The 25,895-nt window shown below is 41.9% G+C and overlaps 1 protein-coding gene across 3 annotated transcripts; it reads left to right on the top strand.

Annotated features, from left to right (window-relative positions):
* Positions 1–793: 793 nt before the first annotated feature.
* NCEH1 (neutral cholesterol ester hydrolase 1) lies at positions 794–21,577 on the top strand. 3 transcript variants are annotated; one of them, XM_074834258.1, is made up of 5 exons: positions 794–871; positions 10,558–10,786; positions 12,681–12,750; positions 15,169–15,340; positions 16,757–21,577. In XM_074834258.1, the coding sequence occupies exons 3-5, from the start codon at positions 12,713–12,715 to the stop codon at positions 17,372–17,374; spliced, it is 828 nt and encodes a 275-aa protein (XP_074690359.1). In that variant the 5' UTR covers positions 794–871; positions 10,558–10,786; positions 12,681–12,712; the 3' UTR covers positions 17,375–21,577. The 3 variants fall into 3 exon arrangements, with proteins under 3 accessions (XP_074690359.1, XP_074690357.1, XP_074690358.1); XM_074834256.1 differs by lacking the exon at positions 794–871 and adding an exon at positions 953–1,139; XM_074834257.1 differs by lacking the exon at positions 794–871 and adding an exon at positions 4,917–4,937.
* Positions 21,578–25,895: the final 4,318 nt, after the last annotated feature.

The following is a 25,895-nucleotide window of genomic DNA, read 5'->3' on the forward strand; positions in this document are numbered from 1 at the left end:
GATAGGACTGTAAGCATTAAGTAGTCATTTGTGTCAAGGCTGAACTCTATGGTGCTTACATTTTCTGCATGTTGGCGATGACAAAGACCTATTTAGAAATTTCTCTTGTCTTAAGTACAAGAAATATTCCTGTGTTAAACCAAAATTTGTCACTGACCCAGGGTAAAAAAAAATAAATTCCCAGTTCGAAATAAAATTACAGAATAAACATACTTTAAAAAAAAAATAATCTCCTTTCTGGAATTGTTTTGTGATGCGTTAAAATGGGGATCAATATGGTTTCTTCGGCTAAAATAAGGGTGTTTCTCGTGGAAACACGCCGGATCCGGGATCCTCCCGGGTTGTCTGGAACTGCTCCCCGTCGCAGCCCCCGGGCCCAGGGCAGACGGACAAACTGTGCCCCAACACGGAGCTGCCGCCGAGCCCGTCTGCTGCCGTGACACCCCCAAACAATGGGGTCTGGGGCGGGGGTCGCCGTGGGTCTGCCTCCATGGAACCGCACCCACGCTTCAGCCAGCTGGGCCAGGGGCTGCGGGCCCGGCTGTGGGCGAGGGGGGTCGGAAGGAGGGAGACGCAGAGGTGGGTGTCCGGGCGCGGCCGAGGAGCTCTGTCAGCCCACGGGCGAGGCGGCCTCGCGTGGGTCGGCGGGGCGAGGCCGGGCACGGCCCCTTCCCCTGAGGGGCCGCAGCCCGCCGACCCCCGGCCGCCGCTTTCCTCAGGGGAAGAGGCGGCGGCTGCCAAGCGTCCCCCGCCCGAGCTCCGCGGAGCGGCCTCCACGGCGGGCGGGCCCCGCGCCGGGCGGGGCGGCGCTGCGCGGGCGCGGAGGCGAGGCGCAGATAAGGCCGCCGCTGCGCACAGCCGGCCGGGGACGGTAAACGCTGGGACTTCCTCTGAGGGGGGAGAAGGGGGGCGAGGGGGGGAGGCCGGCCCTGGGGCGGTGCGCTCCCCGCGGGGAGCTGCGGCGAGGCGGCTCCGCGCACCGCGGGGTGGCGGGGGGGGCGATGCGGGCCGCCTGGGTGCTGCTGCCGGCGCTGGCCGCCCTGTCCGCCTACTACGTGTACCTGCCGCTGCCCGGCACCGTGTCGGAGCCCTGGAAGCTGATGCTGCTGGATGCCACCTTCCGGGCGGTGCAGCAGACGGTAAGGCGGCGTTACGGCCCCGGGCCCGGCTCTGGGCAGGCGGACAGGGCCCCCCACACACACCCGCCGGGCTCGGGTCGCGCTCCCGGCCCCGGAGGCGGCTGGAAGCGGCGGCCGCCCCAGAGGAGCCGCGCCTCGGGGACCCGCGCAGCGTTGCCGGGCCGGTGCCGGGTCCCCGGGGCCCGAGGGGGGACCCGGCCCCTCCCGAGAGCCACAATTTGTACCTAAAGCCGAGGTGGGGGGGACGCCAGCAGCGCGGACACCCGCGTCTGGGGCGGGCCGGGGCCGGTCTCCGGTGAACCGGGTCGTTCTCGCATCCAGGAGGAGAGAAGGGAGCCGGATTCAGGTGTGACGCACTGCCCGCCGGGGAGGGGACGGAACAGCGGGCAGGGTCACCCCAGGCTGCCCCGGGTCTCGTCCCGATCACGCAGTTTAGTAAAGCCGGCATCCAGTCTTACCCTCTGGGTTTCACGGTGCGGATGTGATTAGCAGTGGCTCAGTCTGGTTTCCAATTTGCAGGCTCCTGGTCAAAAAAAAAAAAAAAAAAAAAAAGTAATGGTTTTTATGCTAATAGATTAAGTATGCCTTAGGGAAAGAAGACTTAGGGAGGCTCTTTCAGATATTAAACTACCTTGACTTGGAATAGTATTACTAAACAAAACTCTCTGAATGCTTAATTTTGTCAGAAGGCACACATGAAAGTTATGTCACTTCATGATGTCTCCCTCATTTTCTGCCACTGTTTTTAAGCTGACATGGAACAGATCAGCAATCACAAACTTTCTGATAATTGCTTTAGCTGTGAACTTTTATTTTCCTCTAGGATGGTCTGCTCTTTTACAAGGACTTTTACAAGTCATGGTCAGGTCCAATGTAAGGTATTACCTATGTGAAATTTGTGGTAGTGTGTTGTTGTTCTTTTTTTAATTTCCTAGCAGCATTTCAGTTTACGGAGTTGGTTCTGAAATGTACAAAAACTTGTGCCTTGAGTGGATGAGAGTATCAACATATTCCGAAAGGGATTCTATGAACTAATGGACAGAGGGCCCATAAATGGATACCAGAAGGACTAGATGGGAATGTACCTTCTATGTTCCTGACACAGTAATTGTGGATGCTGGGAAGCAAGAGGAGAGTGGACCACACAGCGTCCAGACTTGTGTATTCTGCCTGAATAGCTTCTCTGGCTGCCACTGTTGGAGACAGTCTGGGAACAGACAGACCACTCATCTCAGCCACTGGGGCATCTTCTCCTGGTCCAAATGTATCGCTGAATCAAAGCATATCTCCAGGATGAAATGATAAAATCTGATTGCTTGCATACCCTCCCACGTGTCTGCTATGAAAATTATGCAAACATGGCCTACAATAGCTTCATTCTTCAGGAAAATCAATGGCTTGATGTTCACTTGCTCCATGTTGTTAAGTAACTGAACAGCAAGTGCTGAGCTTGACCAAATTCACCAATAAGTATGGACAGAAGGGCCGTGATCCCCCCCCAGCATGCTGCCTGCAAAATATCCTCACAGTTCAGCCAGGAACACCTGAATCCAGGCCATAACCTCTAGCTGAAGGAGACCTATCTTTAGAAAATCATATGACTGTGACTATATATATGTATATTGCTATTGGCTTATGTACATATTCAGCTTGTTTATGGGGTATGTTGGGCATATCAGTTGAATTCTGGTGCCTCTAGCTTGGAGGCTGAAGGGTTTCTCTTTTGGGATATTCTAAATGTCATAATCCCAAGAGGAAGTGGCAGGACAGAGCCTGCCCGAGTGGCAGCTGGAGCAAACTGGCAGGCAGGTCTAAGATACCCACATCTGTCCCTGCCCTCTGGAGTGGGGAAGTATCTATGAGGGAGAAGTGGTCATTTCTTAGTCATTTACATCTCCGGCCTTAGAAATACGAACTTCTATAGTGAGAAAAATTACTAAACAAGTAACAGTTCCTGTAACATAGCTTACAAACCAAAGGAAGGAGTAAGTGAAGCATAGAAGAATCACACAATAGGTAAGCCTTGGGGCATTCCTTTCTAGAGAAAGAGAAGGTGCTTTCCAAGTGTTCAGAAGTCTTTCCAACACTGAGAGACAGAACAAAGTCAGGAATAAATACCTACCATTGAGAAGGAACTGTGTAAACTGAAGCTAGGATTGTAAAAGTTCAACTTCAGTATTTGCTTTGGTAGACAGCTTGTGTGTGTATGTAAAATAAAGAGTATGTTCTTTTGTAGAGCTGAGCTTCCCCTTTCTTCTTCTACCAGCTATTGCAAGACCAAATGGTTTAACATTTCAGACTAAATGTGAACTTTCACCCACTTCTGAATGTATTTTCAGCTTGCTATTTATTACTTTCCTGTGTAGGTTTGATAGCAGAAGTACATTTCTGATTTTAAAATCTCTGAAATGTACTATAATCCCTTTTTCCAAGAGCATGAATCAAACTTTATGTGCTTCAAATACAAGTGGTTGTCTTTTGTTTATTTTGAAATAGATTTGTGAAGACTGACAATTAAGCGTGTCAATTTCTTGTTAGGGATAATGTGTTTGTTTTCTTGGTGCATCAATAATCGCTACCAATAAAACATAATAAGGCTGTCATTGGCTTTCAGCATACTAATGATGAGGCTTTACCTTTTGATGCAGAGTTTTGTCCCAGTCAGCTACCAGTTTTTTTACAAGCTTGGGACTGACTCAGTGTCCTGGCTCAGCATGCAACACTTCAACAAACACTCAAGTGTAATCACAGGTTAAAAAAATGTGTAATGCTTATAGAACAGTTTCTATGAGTAGGTTTCAAAACATACTACAGAAGGGGGCCAATACTGTTACCCTAATCTTAATTTGAACGGAACAAAGATAGGAAGAGATGAAGTACCTTATCTGAGGTCACAAAAATTCCAGTGGCAGAGCTGGAACCTGAGCTGGGTTTTCAGAGCGTTATTCCTGTGCCCTCTTTAATGCCCTCTGCTGCCCCCAAATGAAAACAGAGAAACTTAGACTTTAATCATATTAATGAATTGATGTGAAAGTGCTTAATTGAGAATGAAAGAAATTTGCCACTCTTACCTGTCCCAAAGAGGGGACGTGGTAACATTTTTACAGAAAACTGTAAAACAGAATTTTAAATCAGAAATGAAAAAGTATGTACATACATATGTGTACAGGTACTTCAGAACTTGGCTTCACTGAAATTTGAACAACCGCGTAGTTATGAGAATGAGCCATAGATTAAACCACAGGTATAAACAATACTTGGTATGTTTTAAGAATTGTCTAAAGCAGCATTTCATAATTCTGCTGTTAACAGTGGGATTGATACAGATGTTTTTCACTTCTTCCCCCCAATCACTCTACCTTATCAGAGTAAAGAGAGCAGCATATGTTTCTCTAATAAGCCCTTTGAAATAAGTTATTTCTGAACACCACTGTCAAGATACTTGCTATTCTGGTGCGTGGCAAGGAAGAAAGGATTTTTTTTGAACTGGGACAGCTGTTATAGAAGTTTGGAAGGACAGATGGGTTGGTGTAGAGGCCATCAGATAGATGTACGTGGAAGAAGGTAGCCAGCTGTATAGGGGGAAAACTATCCTCCTATTTGTCCTTATTAGCAAAGCGATTCCTTCATGCTTCTCTGCCACTCCCTTGCTTTCAGAATAAAATCTAGGACATGGGACATCAACATTCAGGATTAGAGAAAACAGTCATCAGTTCTTTCTAACACTTTAATATCTATCTACTCATGTATTTCAGACTATGACTTCTGGCCAGATGTAAACCAGTTGTAGCCAGCCAAGTAAGTTGTTGATGTTTTTGCATGTAAGAACATGGCCTTGGAATTGGTTTACAGTAAACCAGGTGGTTAGTTGTGGTGGGTAGGTCTCACAGCAGTGGCACCCGAGCAGAAACTGAACCATGCTGTTTGCAGTAGCAGAGAACTTTTGTCTCTATCTGGTATAGAAACAGATCATCATGGGTGAATAGGTATGTGCACAAAACCTGACATTAAAATGTAATATAGTTTCTGCTTCTAATTAGTAAACTGTGAAAGCGTCATCTTGGTTTCTTTTGAGTTCTAAAGGCAATTCATAAAACTAAGAGCACTTGTCTTTGAGGACTGTCTTTATATAACATGGTTAAAAATATATGTTCTTTACTGGGCAATAATGCACCTGCATTAAGAAACATTTCTGTAAAATAAAAGAAAATAGACATTCACCTTTAAACAGGATAAACTGCCTGAAATGCACACAAAGCAATCTGTTCTGCACAGAGCTAAATGGGGAGCTGATCCTGTTTATTTTTCACTAATCTCTGTTACTGACTACAAATATTGTAGTTGGTGTTTTGGATTCTAATGTTACAGAAATGTGTTTTGCAAAGTGATGCCGGAACTGACAATAGTTTCTGCATCTTTTAAGGTAGGAAGTTTAGTCTCAGACAGTTCAGTTGCCCAGTTCCAGCATCATTACTCATTTGAGTCGTGAGTGAGATTTGGCTTAGTCCTGAGTAGTGTTGTATGAAAAAAGAGCCTTAGCTGTTTCCTTAGTTCCCAATCCTGCTTAGGCCTGAAAGGTCAGTGCAGGACCTTGGGTCTGACCAGCTGCAAACGCAGCAGAGGAAGCAGCTGATGCCTTCAGCTTGGCTTCAGAGGCACGCTGCCTTTGTGTACCGTCTGAATGCGACCTGTTGCAATAATTTCGTGGCTAAAGGTCAGAGATGTGAAGCTGGACAGTGTCAGCTATGGAAGTCATATGAACACAAAGCATCATAATGTGCTGAGTACTGTTAGAGGTTAATAGACATTAGCAACAGAAAAACTCTCTTGGATTTTTTTTTTGTAAAACAGAACGCATGACTAATACGGAGTACAGGTCCATGAGGGATGTAAGCATGATAGCAGTGAGCATTTGGGATTCTTCATGAAATTACCAGCTGAGGAGCCAATAGAAGACTCATGATAGTTTAGGGACAGATGTTGGTGATTAAAGGTGAAGTAATGGTGCCTCTCTAGAGCAGCACTTTGTTCATTCTGTCTGCTTTTTATCACAACCCTGACTCCTTTCTTCATTTATTGAGAATTTTCTCCTACATCAATTAAATTTTTCAATACCTGGTACCCCTCACCAAAGAATTTACCAGGAAGAAGGTGGCAGTCTTGAACAGTTTAGTCTCTAGGGGGTCCGTGGGTTGTCCCTACCTGAAAAACCCTGTTACGGGGATGTCCTGGTAAGAGAGAAGGAGATGCTGGCTGTAGTGGTTGCTTTGCCTGACTTGTTGGAGAGCTGGGAAGCATTACAGTGTGAGCGTAAATCACACTGCTGCCGAGGCAGCCATGGGTCACAGGGAGCCAACGGCCCCAAAATGAAAAGCTGCAATCCAAAATGAGCACTAGATTGTCAGTAGGGCTACTGTAATATGTCCACAGTGGTTATTTGCTGAATTGGCTCAAATGCCAGCAAAATACTCACATTTGCCTCACTAGCCTGTCTAGCTCTCCTCTCCTGGGGTCCTCCTGCTCATCCAGCCCTGCCCCACTTCCCAGCAGTGGAGCACTTGCGGTGTGTCAGCCCATTACTCAGTCCAGCCCATAACGCCGTGCAGTTCACCAGCCACGTTTCCCCAGAGTTACCTGTTCAGAAAACAAAAGTGTTTATTCAGATGGATGCATAAAAACAGTCATTACATGGGAAAACTTGTGGCTGTGACCCAGACTGAGTGATGTGCTGTGCCTGGGACTGGCACAGCAATTCTGGGCTAATTGCCCACAGGGCTTTCATCTTTATGGTATCTCCTCTTTTCTGTGAATTTGTCTCTGCTTTTTTCTGTAGTCTTTTAATTTCCCCCTTGTCCTTTTGCTTTCTCTTCCTTTTTACTAGCCTTTATTGTTACAGCACTGTCTTCTCTCCTTTTTCACCAGAGAACGTCACTGTTTCTTCTCTTCCACATGCATATACACACACATGTAATTCCCAAATATATTTAACTGCTATATTTGCTAGCCTGCAACAGTCCTGCATGTTATTGCAGGAAGAGTGGTAAGAATAATGAATACCAGCAAAGATCAAACCAATTATTGCTCACATGAGATGACTGGATACAGTTTTATAATGGATTTAAGGTGATCCAGCTGTGGACTGCTGCCAAAAGGGCTGGTCCCCTCCTTTCCCTCACTCCCTCCATCCTGCCTTGTAACTTGGGCATCTGGCTGAAGTTTGATATTGTTTCTCTGGTGTTGCTGGGTTCATACTGAGCTAGTGCAGCAAGGTTATGCTCTGAATCTTTGTGTTCATTAGTTCTAACACAAGAAGCATGCCAGGGAAGCACAGCCGACAGGATGGTCAGGTCTTCCCTTTGAGTGGCAACACAGTCCTGGAAGAGAGTTATCCAAACATTAAACACATCTTCTTCTGCCAGTAGTTATATTACAGAGCGATAATAAATTATATATCTATTTTAAATACTTATTTAGAGAGAAAAAAAAATGTAAGAATTTTATTTGCAAGAGCTTTGGACGAGACTAGCTCATTGCCAGCAAAAAGTGCAATCCTGATGCCTTACAAATAGCCCTACCACATAGGCTGATTAGATTGATATACTTACAAGGAATCTGATAACTGCTTGGCAAAAAACCTGCCTATGCTTAACAAAAAAATTAGGACTGTTGCTTTTTTGCCCTGATGTACAAAGCAACTCTTCCAGGTTTTTGGATTCTCGGAAAGAGGAGTGGTCTATTAAAGGGGAAAAAAAAAAAGGCATGAAAGCGTATGATTAAACTGCAGAGCACCGTGGCCATCTGCAGGTTAAGAACAGAGCAAAACACTTCTCAGTAAACAACACTAACTAGCCTTGAAAATAAAACATTTCTGATTCCAGGGAACATGTGGTAATCTCGTCTACAACGAATGTGAACTAAAGTGCGAGAAAACTAAAATGAGACATCTGTTGCAGCACAGTCAGGCTAAAAAAATCTACAAAAACATTGTTTTTCCCCGCAGTATTTCTAAAATTGCTTCCCAGTGGTTACCTTCCCTGGGAACCTCCATGGGGCAGAGGGAGGATCGATCTTTGGTTGGTTACATCAGTGGCAGCCCAGCAAATTGTGTGCCCAATTATGAAGAGATGTATTGCTCTTCAGATTTCAAACTCAAACGGGGTTCTCCTTTGGGAATTCTCAAGTAACAGTGGGAGAAAAGCATGATTTGAAATTCAGAGATACAAACAGCCTTGTGAATTCAGCATTTCTTCCTGCTGGGTGGATACTTTGTGTTTCTTCTCCCAGAGAAAAGCCTTGCAGTATAAAGAAATGATATTCCATCCAAAAAGCAGCAAACATTTTAAAATTTGGATTCCCACCAAACTACCTCAGCAGGGTGACATTACCACAAGCTAAAGCAAGAAAAGGAAGTAATTTTTGTAAATTCTTGTTTTGGAAGTGGATTCCTCTCCCCACTCACATAGCAGCCCACTGTATTTGGCATAGATTTTTTGGGGAAAAATATCAAAGCTTGTCTTTTTTGTACAGCAATTTGCAGTGGAAGTGGGACTGTGCGGGGCCTTTTCTATACAGCACCTGACTGAAAGCCAATATTTCACTTTTTTTTTTTACATTCAAACTGATGACAGTCACATGTAAGGAGCTGGGGCTGTAGACATAAGGAGACAAATCTTCTTTGGCATGGATACTGCTGAATGCTTCAAAATTTGCTTTTCCTCCGGAGGTGTGTGTTTGCCTCTGTTAGCCCTTCCTTCGCTGTGAGCAGGCACTCCTGGCAGAGAAGCTGAATTTTGGCACTGAAAGTGGCTGTGAAAATGGTACTGCAGAAGTATGGTAAAAAACCCCAAGTCAAGAAAATGAAATAGCTGTCCTTGTGAACAGATAATAGAAACCAGAAGGAGCTCTGAAACTCTTTATTTGCAAAACAATGTCCATCACAAGGAACCAGACTTGGTTTCCACTTAGTTTTGGTACAGGTTAAGCTATGGCAACTATTCGTTCTTCACAACATGAATGCAGTTAGACCAGTACCTGGGTGACCCCGCTCTCTCAAGTGTCAGCATCTTTAACTCATACTAGCAGGTTTGCGCTGCACTAGTGGTACTAGCAGAATTAAAACAGTTAAGTGGTCGTGTGTAGATAAGCCCTGTGGCACCTAACAGTACATCTCTTATTCCAAGTATTGGTACCTGTACATAAAATAAAAGGTCACAGGTCACAGGTTTCCTTATGGTAGTTGTCCTATAGGTGTACATTAGGTATATGTATTAATATTACCTCCCAACTCCATTGCCTTGACTGAGGAAGTTGTACAAAAGGCGTAGCTGATTATCCAATTTCTAGCCTTCATCACTAGGCCAGAGATTAACTTTACAAAAGGGTAAAGATCCTCCCTACTTTTTCTTTTTATGGCCAGTCTGGATGTTGTAGTCCCTGCAGTCCTTTGGCTCACCTTTTGCCACCCCTTCTGCACCATCTAGGGAACAGGAACAAGTATGCACTACAAATAGTGTGCAGGTCATACGTGGGGAGCAGGTCATGACCAGTTAAGCTGGAGGAGTGCCTTGGATCCCAGTACTGTTTGCTGAGAGAAACAGGTTTTTAATCTATTCAGGGCAAAGGTTAAAAAGTAAACATGAAAAATAAAAATCCTGGATAGCCAAAGGGGGAAAAAATATCTCTCCTTCTACCATAAGGGGACAGAAAGATCAGATCATTCTTCATTTCCATAGTGTTTTACCCCCACAAAAAAAGTAACATGCTTTAGTCTCTGGGGTTGGAAAAAATATCACTAACCTGCCATGGTTCTTGGATAGTGTTTCAGATCTTTCCCAATTCAGCAGGTAAATACAGGACAGGCCAATAAACAACCACTATATTCCTTTAAGACCATTCCCGTTTTCAAATTTCTTTGCAATCCTTGAACTTTCTTAGTTCAGAAGAGGAAAGATTTATGCTTTGAGGTGGAACAAGAGAAATACTTTACATTTTTGATACCTTACCACCACAAAAACTTTGCCTGTGTGGTATTGCCCTCTGCTGGCACCGGTGTGAGGAGCGTCACAAGTCCTGTAGTGGAATGTACTGGTGAGGTTCCTCTCCTTTCCGAGGTGTCTTTCAAAGGCAAGGATCTGAGTGCTCATTCGCAGTTGTCTTGATCCACGTAGTGCTTATGGTTTGATGTATTTTGACAACAGAGAATCTTTTATGGACAGCGTTTTGTTTTAATACAGCTTTAAAAACATTAGAGGTCTTTGATAATCATTCATTTTCCAGTGAATATTCTAAGGATCTATATTCGTTTTCATATAGGACTTGCCCTTTGAAGACAGTTGCATTAAACATCAATGCGGTATCGTATGATATGCTCTGAAGTAACAGAAATCTCCTTTTTTCTTCTTTTTATTTTTTTCCCTAGTGTCACCTGATTCACTATCTGAGACTCAGCCATCACTTGATAATTCTGAATTATTTGATTTGTACTTTTGACAAGCTGAAGTCTGTCTCCTCCGAAGACATTAACATCACAGATGCTGTTTTCGACGGTGTGGAAGTCAGAGTATTTGAACCTCCTGCTAAGCGAGATGAAAGGCTCAAGCGCAGTGTTGTTTACATCCACGGAGGGGGCTGGGCCCTGGCAAGTGCAAGTATGTGTCTGCCAGTAATTAAATAGGATGCTGGTCTGGTTTTCTCCTAACAGGAGAAGCCAAAAGCTGTTTTTCCTGCCAGGGATGATAAGTTTTGCTAAGATGGACCTGAATTCAGTAGTAACTGTCTCCACTCTGGTAGATCAGCTATAAGGAGAGAGGGGAGGAAAGTATTGTGAACACACTGCAAAAATGCATATCTTATCTGCACATGAGCTGTAAAAGGACCAAAAGGTTAATTTTGTTACATCCTGAGAGGACAAAATAGCTTATTGTTTAAATTCCTGGGATGTCTGGGTGGGCTGTTTGGGCCAGTCCCCCATTTTCTGTGGTCATGTGCAAAAGTCAGTCCTTGGTGATCAGGATCCAGTGACTATGTGTAAGGGTTTTGCCCTGTTTTCAGGCAATAATTAGCAGAAAAGTGAGCTGGCCAACACTGCATGTAACAGTGTTGCTGATGTTTGGATCTCCAATAGCACATACTTGGGAATACATGCTGCTGATCACAGACAGTGGGCAGGGTAAGGAAGGAAATGGGTAGAGGCAGGTTACTGTCCTGTGGTCTGGTCCCCTCCCTTAGGGGACCACTGCACCACTGGCAGAAATTACCTTGAAAATTAATGCTATTTAGTCCAGTTAACTTGGAAGCCATAAACATCATCAGAGAAAGAATGTACAGCTATAGACAATGATAAGCTAACCACTGATCCTTCCACATCGTACAGGAGGAGACAAGCCTCGGGAGGAGAAAGGGCATGTGGTTCTCATGGCTTCTCCAAGATCCAGATCTAATAGGAGTCTTCCCCCTTTTCCTTCCCCATTGCTCCCATGACATCATGAAGTCCACACAGCCCTGATGCATTCTGTGGCTTCATCTATAGAAAAAGAACATTAATGGGGTTTTCTGAAGTGTTCCAAAACAAACACTATATTGATTGTATTTGGACTATGCATGTGTAAATCACACTGTGATTTAAGTGAGATTTTGGTTCCTAAATAATTTTAAAATACATCCTTCACATGCCTTTGGAAATCCCAGTCTCTTTGTCCTGCAATCCTATAGCAGTTAAAAATTTTGCCCCTCTTTATACAGAGGAATTATGCTTCGAGTTGGGTTTTCTTAGGCCTGCCTAAGGAATGTTTGTTAGCATCCTGTCCACCTCATTTGTTGTGTAACAGTTTGCCTATGACTCTTGTTGTGCAAAAAGTTTATATTAAATTACTGCGCTTTGTTCAGATGACTATAATTCAGCTATGTCAGATGCTATCCTTGAGTCCAAGATGCAGAAGTTAATGGCACAAATGTTACAGCTAAATATTAAATTCTAAGACTAGATACTTTAGAAAATGCTTAGTGTCTTAGTGTATTTTATAATACCAGGAACCGGCGATTAAGTAACTGGAAAGGAATAAAATTAAAGAAAATCATTGATAAATACGATAGCTGTGGTTAATCCTCCCTTAAATGAGTAGTAGTTCAGTTGACGTTAATAGGAAAACTCATCTGAATCTAAGCAATACACGCTATAATAAAATGAACAACAAGCAGTGACTCATACAGTGATAACTGTCTCTGGATGCTAATGCCCCCAAGTCACTGGGTACCTTAAATTTTGCCCAACCGAGAGAATTGTGATACGTGGATGAAATGACATGCCCCAAGTCACCAAGAAACAGACGAGAAAGAAAGCATTAAACTGCAGGACTTCTCAAGGCGTGAATTATGGTCCTTCTGCTACAATATGTATTTGGCACTTTATTGCAAGCTGATCTCATTTACTTTGCTTATATTTGTATCATGTCTTTACATTTTCTGAGAAGGCTTACATATGGCTTTGTAAATATTGACATAAATGGACTTGTATGTCCCTAACACCATGTCCTTTCATTCCAGGAACAAGCCTTTATAACAATCTCTGCAGAATCATGGCCGAATCTCTCAATGCTGTAGTTGTCTCAGTTGAGTGAGTAATCTAAAACTGATCAAGTAATTTTAAGGTATTAGAAATATGTAACGTAGTTCTTTTAGCTTTTCCCTTGTTACTGGCTTCCATATAAGGCTTTAACTTGGACAATAATTCTCTACCAGTCTGATATTTTTATCCCTTAAAATTACAACATTGAAATGGTATCAAAAATTCATTTGGATTTCTGGTTATTTTAGAGGTTGTTTTAGAAGGCAGAAATGTGGGAAAGGAAAGAAGCACTGAATTCAGTTGGACAAATACTGAAATGCAAATGTTAGTGCATCTTGCAATTGTATCTGCATGTAAGGAATGCAGCTAAAACCTGAGATCACTCAAGTGCCAACTTACGATTCTGTAAATACTTGTGAACTTAAAAATAATCTAATAAAAAAACCAAACACATTTGGACATGACATATACCTGAAGGAAGGCTGAACCCCATCTCTATGCCTCCTCGTGTAGCAAGAGGGACTTTTCCCATCCTCAGTGGCCACTCCCACTGCTGCAAGGTATATATTTTTGTATATATATTTTTGTATATACAATATTAAAAATATATCTATATATAGACACCTTCCCTGAAGTCTGTCTATAAACCAAAGTTTCTAAGTCATGTTGAGCAAGGGTCTGCAACATAAAAATTATGAAATCATTTTACCCCTGCTCATTAACCAGAATATACTGTGAAGTCTGGCAGTTTCCTGCTGCTTTCACAATCTCCTACTGTTTCAGTCATCTCATTTAAGCCTTGTACTCCACTCAAGAGCAGAGGACTGCCAGGGTGCCAGACAACAGAGAAGCAGGGCTGCTTTTTTTAACTCCCTGAACAATTGCAAGGTAAACAAACCTCTCAACTAGCTAACTACATTACTTAAATGACTCCAACTTGATTGGTACTTTTCCCATCCTTATTGTCAACTTCAATATTTTCTTTCGCAAACGCAATTACTTGATAAAACTACTCAAGTTTCCCACCTGCAGTTGATTACATACCAAACTCTGTGATATAATTGCAACTTAATTATATGGAGTTGATGTTACTCATTCGCTACTTATAGCGTACTTTAAAGGGTCGCTTTTTTTTTTACTTCTTTGTTGTTTATTAGTAGAAACAATGAAAAATAAAAAAGCAGCTGTTGGTTATTCTGGATGAGCAGTGATCACACTATTGAAAAGGTCCTTATTATTCCTCTTCTGATTTATGGTGGTATAATTCTGCCTGTTTCTCTGAGTTATTGTTTACCTCTTCTCCTTAGCCATTATATCTTTCAGTCAAGGCGTTTGTACTCAATTAGTGAAGACTAATTAGATTTCTTATTGGTTTAATTGCACATCTCGCTTTCATGATAAATGCACAGTCTGTTACGCAGTTTTGCAAGGAGTTCCCAGAGGACTCTTTCATATTCTTTGTAGCTGATGCAATATATAGATTGCTTTCTGAAAGCAGGTCAGATTTGGAGTTTGAAACACTTTTCATGTAACCGAAGTTTAAATTTTATTCTGCACGTGAAACTTTTTTTAGCTTAAGATTCTGAAGAAAATGTTTTGAATCAGAAAACTGGATTTTGTTTTGCTTGTTGTGCTCAGCTCTACTGACAATACGTAAAATCTGTTGTTTGAAAAGCTACAAACAGAGGATGTGCTTTTTACCATAAGGCCTAGTAACAACTCTTAGATTACAAATTATTCAGTAAATATGAACAGACTTCTCCTGCACTGTTATTTAGAAACTGAGAAAATCTCATGAATGGGACTCAGCTGTTGGTTCTTCCTGGGCAGATTGTTTTCTCTCTCTGTGCCTCAGTCTCTCCACCTGTGCAATGGGTATATTCCTGCTCCTCTCTGCAATAAAGGAGAGGAGTTACTGAATCTGTTGCATTGGAGCAAACTAGTATTCACTTCACAGCTGTGGTTCATTTCCTGGCACAGAGGTATACTAAGGTGCATTGTCTCCTGAGCATAGGTAAAAATTTGGGAAACAGAACTGCTTAGGTGTTTGGCTCAGTGAAATCTCTTGGGCGTATATGACTTACGCTCCCTTGTACTAGTTAAGGTGTGGATTTGGATCAAAACCAGCCTGATTGTAATGACTCCCTTGCCAAGGTGTTTTAAATATTCATTCATTTTTACAATGTATGATGAAGTCCTCTATTGGGAAATCCTAGGAAAGTGCTGCATAATTTTATACTGTCTTGGTATTATTCATATCTAGTAGGTTCATATTAATCTTTCAGAATTAGAGCATTAATTATAAGATTAAGTCTTACATAAGTATTACACACCTCATATTTTTCCTGTAATATTTATCCTAATGAAATAGTTATTTGCCATTAAGGAATACCTGATACCACCTATTAATCCTGAAAGAGAGGTACATTGACAGTAATAATTGTCTCTCATCTCTTTTCTTTGTAGATACAGGCTGGTACCAGAGGTGTGCTTCCCTGAGCAATTCCATGATGCTCTTCGTGCTACTAAGCATTTTTTGCAGGCTGATGTCTTAGCTGAGTATTCAGTTGACCCAAGTCGAATTGCAATTTCTGGCGATAGCGCAGGAGGAAATTTAGCAGCTGCTGTGTGTCAGCAGGTAATATCCAGTGTCTGTTATGTGTTACACTACGACAGTCCCTAATTCAGTGATGCGTATAGGTTGACAGATTCTTTGTGCTGCATCATCACAAGGTGATGTGCCAACCCTAAAGACAGAATGGTAGAAAGCCAGCATCTAGTCACTTTACAGAAGAAAAATGAGTCAGTCACAATATGAATCACATTGCTTGCAATGTCTTACTACAGTTACGAGTTGTTACGGGCCAGATTTTAAGAGCAAGTAGCAAAATGACTTTTTTTACCCCTTTTTCTGGGTGAATTACTTATTTTTCTAAGTAGGTAACTAGGTACATTTGTAGTTTATCAATTTAGCTTCCTATTTTTAGATGCTTGTCTCTGAAAATATGTCTTTATTTCTTTCAAATACAAATGAAGGACAAAATTTACAATAAATGAAGCTTAATTCCTCTGTTAAATTGTCTTCCTGTAGCAGTTTGTAATTTCAAGGAAATTTCTTTTGTGTATCTGCAGTTTAAATGTAATCTGAATTTAATCTAGTAAAGATTTTAAAGGCAGCCTGGGGCAACTAATAATATTTTTCATGGTTGAGTGAAATATTAGCTTTTTTGTATTGCCATAACCATTGGTGATAAGAAAGCTGATACCATGTCCAGACAACTAATTATCATGACAACCTTGCAATATTGAATTAGGGTGAAAAAATTAATAAGAGACAATTACACTAAAAGTCTCAATATTGAGGACTGATAAACATGATACTACCATGTTTTGGAAAAAGCATTCCTAATTCATTTTCCTGATGCATAATTCTTTTAAAGCAAGATGAGATGTGGTAGAGAACTGTGTATCTTGTGTAGAAGATGAAGCAAAACAAGTGTTTGCTGATTCTTCCAATAAAAGAATTAGGGGGCACCTAATGTATAACTGGTAGGCTCAAATCAAATGCAGATGGCAGGGCCAAGTGAAACACAGAGAGGTGCTTCTTCATGTGGTGAGCCTTTGCTAGAGAAAACTGTGGACGTCAGCAGTTTGCATTTGCTGAAAAACAATTAGATAAATTCATGGAAGAAAAATCCATGAAGAACTGTTAAAAGCAAGACTAGCTCCTTTGATTCAGGAAGTCCCTCAGTTGCCAGTTGTTAAACTGGGCACTGTGTTAGAGAAATGCCACTTTACACATTTCTTTTTTACTTACTCCCTTCAGTAAATTTCTGCCACTGATTTCTGTTGGAGACAAGGTACCGGGTCTGCCTGAATGGCCATCCTTACAAGAGAAGTAGTAGTTCAGGCTGCTAATATTTCAGACAAAAGAGCAACATTATCTGCATAAGAGCAGAATTCAGCCTAAAAATTGTCAAATGAATGGTTGCTTGTATGAAGTTCTAGGTTGGTCTTGTAATGTTTATTTTCTTTATCTGGGGGTTTTTTACAGCTTAGCAAAGATGAGCATTTGACCATCAGACCGAAACTGCAGGCCTTAATTTATCCAGTCCTTCAGGCATTTGACTTCAATACACCTTCTTATCAGCAGAACATGAATATGCCCGTCCTTCCTCGTTATGTCATGATCAACTATTGGATAGATTATTTCAACGGTAATTATGACTTGGCTCACTCGCTGGTGATTAACAACCACACTGCTCTTGATGTTGGCCAAGCTCTCTCTTTCAGAGGACGTCTGAACTGGACATCTCTACTGCCTTCATCGTTCAAAAAGAACTACAAGCCTGTAATACAAACCACAGGCAAGGCTGAAATCATCCAGGAGATACCAGCATTGCTTGATGTACGAGCAGTCCCACTCCTTGCAGAAAATGAAACTCTGCAGCTGCAGCCAAAGACTTACATCCTGACCTGTGAGAACGATGTCCTGCGAGATGACGGGGTGATGTACGCCAAGCGCTTGGAGCACGCCGGCGTGGAAGTCACGCTCGATCACTTTGATGACTGCTTTCATGGCTGTATGATATTCACCATTTGGCCTACTGATTTCTCTGCGGGCATTCAGACCAGGAACAGCTATATAAAATGGCTGGATGAAAACCTCTGAAGAGAGAGTCTCTCTAGAAGTCACAGGGTGTGCAACTCTGGTTTCTGTTCTTGTTAAAGAGCAAATAATGAAAAAGTGCACTTTTCCAAATTCTGACTTCATCCCTTCAGCTGCAGCTGCCGGGAGTTACACACCACTAACTACAGCATTCACTAGCTCGATTGGCCTTGCCCAGCAAAGCATTTTGAGAAATACTTTTTCAAACTTTGATTATTTTTTTTTCCACCTTCTTTCAGATGACTATTGCCAAGCATAAACAATGTTGAGCAGGGAGATCAGCATTCCTGTAGCATTCTTAACTGACTGCAGCTTTCAAGCTTTGACTCTTAATTAGGCACAAAGGCCTCAGCTTTCAAATGATGTGAGGTAAAGCCAACCACCTACATCTACATCTGAATATGTAAAAATGGGAGCCAGGTTTCAACAGTGGTGAGCACTTGATGTCAAAGAAAGTGTGAGCACTCTCATCTTTGACAGCAGAGCCATGCATTTGAATGTCAAGCATGGATTTAGGTGTTGGCTTTTAGACACACAGACAAATGGCTCGTTTACTTTTTTTTTAAAAAAAAAAAAAAAAAGGCAAGCTCTTCTAGGCAGTTAAGATGATGCCAGACAAGTCTTAGCCAAACATGTAATTCAGCTTTGGAATTTGGCCTTTATTGCCTTTTAGTTATTTATATTTTATAAAAGCACAGGACTAAATATATTTTCAATAACAAGTATTATAGCATACATACAAGTATGTGGAATAAAATATGTGTAGCGGCAGAATCCGGGTTGCTTATGTGAGCAAACTTCAAAGCTGACTACTTATTTGGCTAAAGCCTCAGTTGTATGTCCCCCTTACAGAAAATACTGAGCTTACTAAAAATAATCTGCTGTGTGGTTTGCACTAATGTTTGTAATTAATAGTAGAAGTTTTTGTTCATTGGCTTTTATTTTGTGCTTGTAGTGTTTATGATATTTCATGCTTCCTGGAAGGAGGGAAGCAAGCAAACAGAAGTGGGCTCTCATCTATACACAAGATTTAAATCTGAATTTTGCAGCTAAACTTTGTCTATCTCGTAGACTAATGCAAAACACTAGGTAAGATGATCTCACTGCAGGACAGGGAAGCAAAACCACTTGTGACAGTGTATATTGCCCAGGATGCTTATGGCTTGCAGAAATGAAGGTTATGTCAAAAGCCCAGTGTCTCTAGGGAAAGAGGAGAGAATGGCTGACCCATGACTAAACTAGTGGATTAAATTCATCCTCAGCTTTACCACAGACTTTCTGTGGGAGAACAACTTAATCTCCTTATGCCTCACTTTCTTCTTCTGCAAGAGAGGGAGTGGTATTTTCCTACCTCACAAAGGAGCTGTGAAACGGAATTCACAGTTGTTGGTGAAGTGCAGGGATGTGATGGTGACTGGTAGGCACTGAACAACTCCCGTAGCTCTTGATTTTCCATCCTTCTCTAATAGCTGGCTCCAAGGATTGTGCCCCATGACGGGTGGTGCTGCTAGGCTGCGGGTCCTCCTGGGCAGTTAGGTCATCTCTGTCCTCGCTCCTGTCAAAGTACCATAAGGTGAGGCTTCTTGGCTGTTGGGAGATTATGACAAAGGCAGTTTCATTAGAGGTTTTCTTATGGCAGGATTCTGAAAAGTTCTTTAAAAAAAAAAAAAAAAAAAAGAGGTACTGGTAGATCAAACTGCCATCTGTCATTTAAAATATATACAGACCAGGCCACTTTCACTGGTATTTAAATTAAATAAGAGAGAATGGCTTTGCTGAATCATTGCTTCCTAGAAACATCATGTTGTTAATGTGGTTGTATGTATTAAGAAAAGCTATTAATGAGACAAGGCCTCGATGTAGGCTCAGTCATGCAGGCTAAAACTCATTTCTGGGCATAGGTTCACACGGAGGTCACAAGCCAAAGCTTTTTCAACAGTGGTCAGATTGTACTTCCATTTAGATCATTACAAAGACTTGGTGGAATTAGAGCAGCCAAGTGGCAGTCTGAATCAGGATAAATTTTGGTCAAGATATCCAACTAACGCTGTAGAATACTTCAGACTTTTTTTCTTAATTTAAACACTGTTTCCTCCTGTCCCCCATAAACACAACTTCAGTAGATATAATTTACACTTAAAATAGACAGCAACCAAAGTTATGTCCATTCTAAAGACAAAGTACTAATCTTGAAGAAGGGTCTGCTCCAGCATCCTTTCCACTGTATGGAAACAGCTCCATTTACTTGACTTTAGACCATGCCTTAGAGTCAAAAAATATCGTTAAACTGAGTTGAAACAACAGGCTTCTTCCTGGCTTTCCCACTTAAAGAGTAGACCCATGTCAGAAAATATGTAATTTATGTCCACCTGCTATCTTTAAAAGATAGTAGTAACTGTAGTACTGGGAAAAAAGTGGTTAATATTCCTATAAATTCTGTAATAATTAAGTTTGCCTGAGAGCTGTCTGCAAAGCTTTAGATCAGCATTTGTTTATAGCAAAGTTATAAATATCTGCTGTGAAGCTATAATATAATTGCTGCTGGTTTTTTTAACTGAAATGAAATGGAGAGCTGGAATATATATTCATGGAGTTGGCTGTAAATTTCCTTCATGCACTGAAGCACATTAAAGTCTTGGCACAAGAAATTCTAGTAAGTATATAACTGGACTGAATGTGTTTACTAAGTCATCACCAGCTTGACGCGACATCCAAGATCGCAGCACAACTTGGATGAGATGTTACAGTATTAACTAGTTCTGTCAAAATATCTTGACTACTTTTATCATGCAGCTATATGGTTTAAGTACGTGATAGCTGCAAAGATGTGTGATGGATCCTATAACATATAAAAAGAGGTCTGAGTTTCAGCTGTAAAAAAACCTTTTAGTATATAGCCGCACAAGACACTTGATTAAAATTCAGCGTAGACCTTGGAGTAAGTGTTAGTCCAAACTAAGCTTTCCTCCTACTTTTCCTTTGTTCTCCTTTGCATGCAGTTCCCGTGCCCAAAGTTGAAAGTTTTGGGTTGTTTCCTGCTGAGCTGCTGCAAGCTCCCAGCAGCAGAGCACTAACTCAGCTGAGAGCTCAACCAGGCTGGCAGGCATGGTTACAGAAAGCTGATGCCTGCTAGCAAGAGATTAAGATTAATGCATGTTACAACACTTCGATTTGTTCATGTGTTTAGTCCGAAAGTGTCTCCTTTAGTCTCCTGAAGTGTGTCCTCGGGCGTACCTAGCGCCTTCATTCCTTGGTTATTTCCCAAAGCAGTTTAGGGCACTTTGCATGCTGTAGGATCAGATCAAGTATTTGTAACAATATTTCACCTGTCCATAGTAAAAAGTCAGTCTTCTAAAAGAAGATACTCCGTAAGTTTGTCTTTTCATTATATCAATGAGTATGGCTAGCTACTTTTTGTAGATAGCTTTTGTTTTTCCCCTCCTACAATTAGACTTTATCTATCCATTGCAAGAATATCTTGTTCCTGATGGCCATCAAAGCATTCCAATGTAAGCTTAAAAAAAACCCAACCAAAACTCACATAACAGAACCTATAGTCATTTGTATCCTACTGTCATAGACCTCAGAACTATATTAGCAGGTCCCCAGAATTTTGGCCAATATTCGCAGGAATAAATGAAGGTTTTGTCTCCCTGGCTTAGGACCTCTTAAAGAATGGGTGTTCGGCATTTCTGAAAACCCAGACCCATTTAAAGATGTTTCATGGTGCATAAATTTCTTAACCTTCATGCAAGTAATTTAAAAATTGCATCCCTGACCTAAGCAGAGAGGCCATTGTGAGTTTTAAGCTCCACAAACTAAAAAGAAATGCTTTATCTTTAAAACGTTATTTTGTAGTGTTTGGGCCTCTGCTTTTTTAATCTCTTAACAAACTTTATTAAAAACTTTTTCAAATAAAAATATTAGAAGTGGGTTAACCTGTGTTAAACCTTTTAAGCTGCTATGATCTGTAACAATGATGTCAAAAAAACCCAAACCAGCTGATTTAATATTCTCTTATTTATGATGTTCAAAACCCCAAAGTACAACATACTTGATGTGAATGCATTCAATGTCTTATGCATGACCATTTTTTGCCTCTTTCCCAGCGCAGGGGGAAAGATCTTGTAAGATCTAATTAGCAAGTGTGATTGAGATGTGCTATCAAAATGAAAAACAAATAAATAAAGTGAAACATATCTGTAATTTTTTTTTGTCCTAGGACCACTGGTTTTATTTTCCGATGTACAGCATTTCCAATCTGAGTTTTCACTTAGCAGAGGTCGGTGACACAAAACGGGAGACCTCAGAGTTCCTGAAGAAATGCTGAACCAAAGCCAAGGTGGTTGTTTTCAAGGCAGGAAACCTTGTCTGTGTGTCTGTGGGCTGTGAGGGTGACCTCCTCTTACTTCATAATCAAATGATTTATGGTGACCACGTCTGCTGGTGTTGAATAGTACACAATACCTGCACTAGTGCTGTTCTTCTCTTTCAAGACAGAGAGCGAGACTTGTGTTCTCTAGTCTGATCTATAAATGCATTTTTATATCCTTATAGATTATGTATATGTTTTAAATCTGTTTTAGCCAGTGAAAGTCCTAGTTCCTTTTTCATTCCTATTTGCCTTCCTTTCACATTCTTTCTTTCTGAACTGTTACCCAGTTTCTTCCCCTGCTCTCTCATTTATTAGTGGTCATAGCAGCATTACTTTTGAAATATCCTAATGTGGGGGTTTGCCATTTTGTCCAGCAGGGTCCAGTGGCTTTCACAAAATATAAAGCTTTTCTCCTGATGAAAAAAAAGTGCTGGGGAAAAAAGCTTCAAAGGACTTATAAGCCTATTTTTAAGTCAGCAGGATTCATAGGCCTGCTTGCACTAAATTGAACGCATTAAAACCAGGCTGAGACTCATAGAACATTTTTTTCCAGTCATGTTTTCGTAGATTTAGTAAGAAGTCTGGCTGTGCAAGGCTTGGCAATGCCAGGGCCGTGCCTCCCACGGCTGAGTGCAGCCGTGCACATCATCACAGGCTGGGTGCTGCTGCGGGAGGATGCACAGCCAGCACCCACTGAAGGACTGTTGCCGTCTGTGCTGCACTGAGCTGCCACCCCAGGACTGACAAAGTGTCTGGCACAAAATCCTCAGCAGCACCTTCAAATGGCATTAGATCAGTATGTGAGTCATCTTAATTCCAGTGTTAATCTGCCATAGATACAGTACACGTTTTTTTTTTGCAGAACTATGGTGCTGTTGAGTATGAGACATCCACATGGGGCTGGCTGACATGTCAAAACTCATGGGAGAGACACGCTTGGAGGCCGAGCCTGGTGCCAAGTGCATCTCTGATTGCACTGGATGCCTCAGCGGTGCTGGAGCTGCGTTTCCCTGTTCCCATTGCAGCACCCTGTTTCCCACCTCCTACCCTCACTGGCGGGACCTGAGCAGCAGTGGGTGCATGTTGGGGCTGTGACCCAGGTGTCCCTCCACCCCATGGCTCGACAGCCCACACAGCCTGGTGCCTCTGCATCCAGAAATCCCACCTATCACCTGCATCCCTCCTGGCTGGGCGCTGCTCCTTGCCTCACACTTAGAAAACTCTTTGGAGCTGGACCATGTTTTATTTTGTTCCCCAGGGAAGCACACATTTCTCCTTGCTCTTAATTCCACTTTTTTTTGGCGCTAATTCAATGGCATTTATTTCTTTTGTAAATTCTGTTTAAATAGTTGGCAGCACATCATTAATACAAGACTTAAGTTTTATCCCTAACATAAATTTAGTAATTTTTCACAATGATTTTCTACAGCATTTTAAAGTGTTTATCAACTGTTCAACAGGAAGACAGGCAAAAGAAAACAAAAAAGAAACCCTGCAATCGCTCCTTTAAAACTGTTTTTACAGAAACTATATTTTAAATAACACTTTCTGACTTTATATAAGCAAGAGAATGCTAAATATTTCCATCACAACCACTTGTTCTTTTCTGAAGCAGAATCTCTAAAACCACAGCACTTCCTATCATAAGACAGTCTAGGGATATAGGAAAGGTGGATTTTGTTAAAGGAGAGAATATATTTTATGTTAAGAGATTTAAAGCAATAATAATAATTGGCATTATAGAAAACTACCTCTCCCACAAACACTGTGCCAATACCAGGGCAGGTGCAGTACATGCAGTGTCATCGAGATGTAGGATTCAGAGAATAGTGGAGGGCTAAAGAAAGAGAATTTTTACTGTCAATCTAGTAATTTCATTCCAATCGAATTTTAGTCTGAGGTTTTTAATTAAAATATAATAACTCGCACTATAGCCAGCAGAGGGAGCATTTAAAACAAACGCTCGTTTGAAAAGGTCCGGCAGGTTTCTAAAAACACACTATAAAACCGAAAGCGTTACCGCGGGAGCTGCACCAAAACATTTGTGGCAACACACCCCCTGACTTGTGAATTCACGCAAGGACAAGGCATGCTAATGGGAAATTACTTAGACTTCTTGCAAAAAAAACCCAACCTCAGAACCATTCCTCAGCATGAATCACTTTCAGTCCTTGGCACACCATAAGGATTTTTTTCAGCCAATCTAGCTGCTATTAGTTCAGATTCTGCAAACCGGTTGGGGTGTATGCAGTTATTCAGGTCTTGCTGTAGGTGCCTGTGCATGTTTCTAGTCTGCAGATCTGAAAGAGTGAAGGAGTGTAGCGAGGGGAAGGCTGCCTCGCTGTGCCGAGAGCATGGCGATGTGGTCGTGGAGGGCTTGTCTTTTCAGGACTATCCCCATTGCCTTCCTACACATCTGGCTTTGTCAGTGAGGGATGCATGGAGGCACAGCAACATCTCCAAAAATCTATGGAGGGCTGTGAGTGCCCCTGGAAATGGTTGCATTTCAACTTCCAGGGGTAATACCTGGAGAAATGGGGCTATTTCTGCCCTTGTGCCTGGCATTTCCGCTCTTTTAATGGTACATAAGACAACTCATTGTGAGAAAAAGGTGATTTTTTACAGGGCTTGCGTACCCTGCTCCTGATGCTGGGAGGAGAGGCCCTTTCCAAGAGCCCCACTGGCAAAGCAGCCCCGATGCTCTACTCAGGGGCCTATGGAAGTCAATGTTACTTGGCATAGTCAGCAGTTGAGGTTTGGGTTATTTTAGCGACCAGTTGAGTTACCTTTGATGTTTTTCACCATCCGGGCACATGCACACACTCTTCACTGCATTAGCTGCTGTTACATCGTCTGCTCCAGTGCTTCCGTCCCTGCCATGCAAATGTGCCGTGGGTTGTGAAACACTGCAAAGTAAGAAAGGTGCACCAAAGCAGCAGCGTACATTTAGTATGAGTGTGTGTACTTACAAGGGGTTTTTTCCTCCCCCAAAAAAGCCCATGCTGAAAAGCACACAAAGGCAGGAGTCAGAAATGCTGTCTCACCTCCCTGCCGCAGTTAGAGAGGCTGAGTGCAAGGGGGTCACAGGCTGCGCCCGGTGCTGGAGCTCCAAAAACTTCTGTGTTTCCTTTTGCATTCCTATTTTTCATCACCGTTTCCTCTGCAAAAGTAGAACAGAGCTTACCAGACTCTCAAAACATCATACCATTACATTTCAGATCCTGCTTTTGGTCATCTGTGTGGACAGTCGAGGGAGGGAAGATACTATTTGCTACTTTGCTGTCACTGCAGTGCATTGGAGGCACAGTCTAAGCCTGGTTTTGAGCACAAAGAGCCAGCTGCTTAGTTCAGGTCCTGTATGATCTGCTCAGATTTCAGGTGATTAATCAGACATCACATCGTGGATTTGTATTTAATGTTAAACCCCAGAGTGGTTAGCATACAGATGGGGCATATTGTAGGTAAGGACTCTCTTTGGACACTGATGTAAGCTTCACTGGGTGTTGTCCAACACCACAGCAGAATCATGAAAAGCAAAGACAGGGCTACAAATGTGAAAATGGCCTGTGGAACTGCATGGCTCACCATGAGCGATATGGTGAAGCTGGTGAAACAGAAGCTTTTTGCCTGAGTCAATGCATATTGTTAAGCACACACTAAGGAACTGCTTATTATAAACTAGATGTGTGTATATGTATATATACACCCACACATATATATATATGTGCATGTGCATGTTGCAATAGTACAAACCTAGAACTGTTTAATTAAGGATTATAGGCTGACTCTAGGTTTATAATGGTCCTTTTAGTCAAGCTAAAATGATGCTATGGGCACAATGAGTGTCATCATCTTGATTTCTTAGACTCGTGATCTTCTCACCTGATGGAGTTTCCAAGGGAGTGTCTGAGTTTAAGCAAGCTCTAAAAGGGTCTGCTAACCTGTCACCTTGAGGTAGATGCGTAAACTTACTTACATCAGCCACCCATCCCATCCCTTTGACCCTTTATTTCAAAATGTAAATCCCAATTTTAACTCACTTTTCAGTGTCACTTTGAAATGTAACTTTATCCTGAGTAGAGTTTATTCTTACCCTGGCACCTCTCCTGTGTCTGCCCAGAACAATATCTCCTGAGCTGTGAAAAGTCG

The sequence above is a fragment of the Strix aluco genome, chromosome 9, assembly GCF_031877795.1.
Source record: "Strix aluco isolate bStrAlu1 chromosome 9, bStrAlu1.hap1, whole genome shotgun sequence".
NCBI classification, from domain to species: Eukaryota; Metazoa; Chordata; class Aves; order Strigiformes; family Strigidae; genus Strix; species Strix aluco.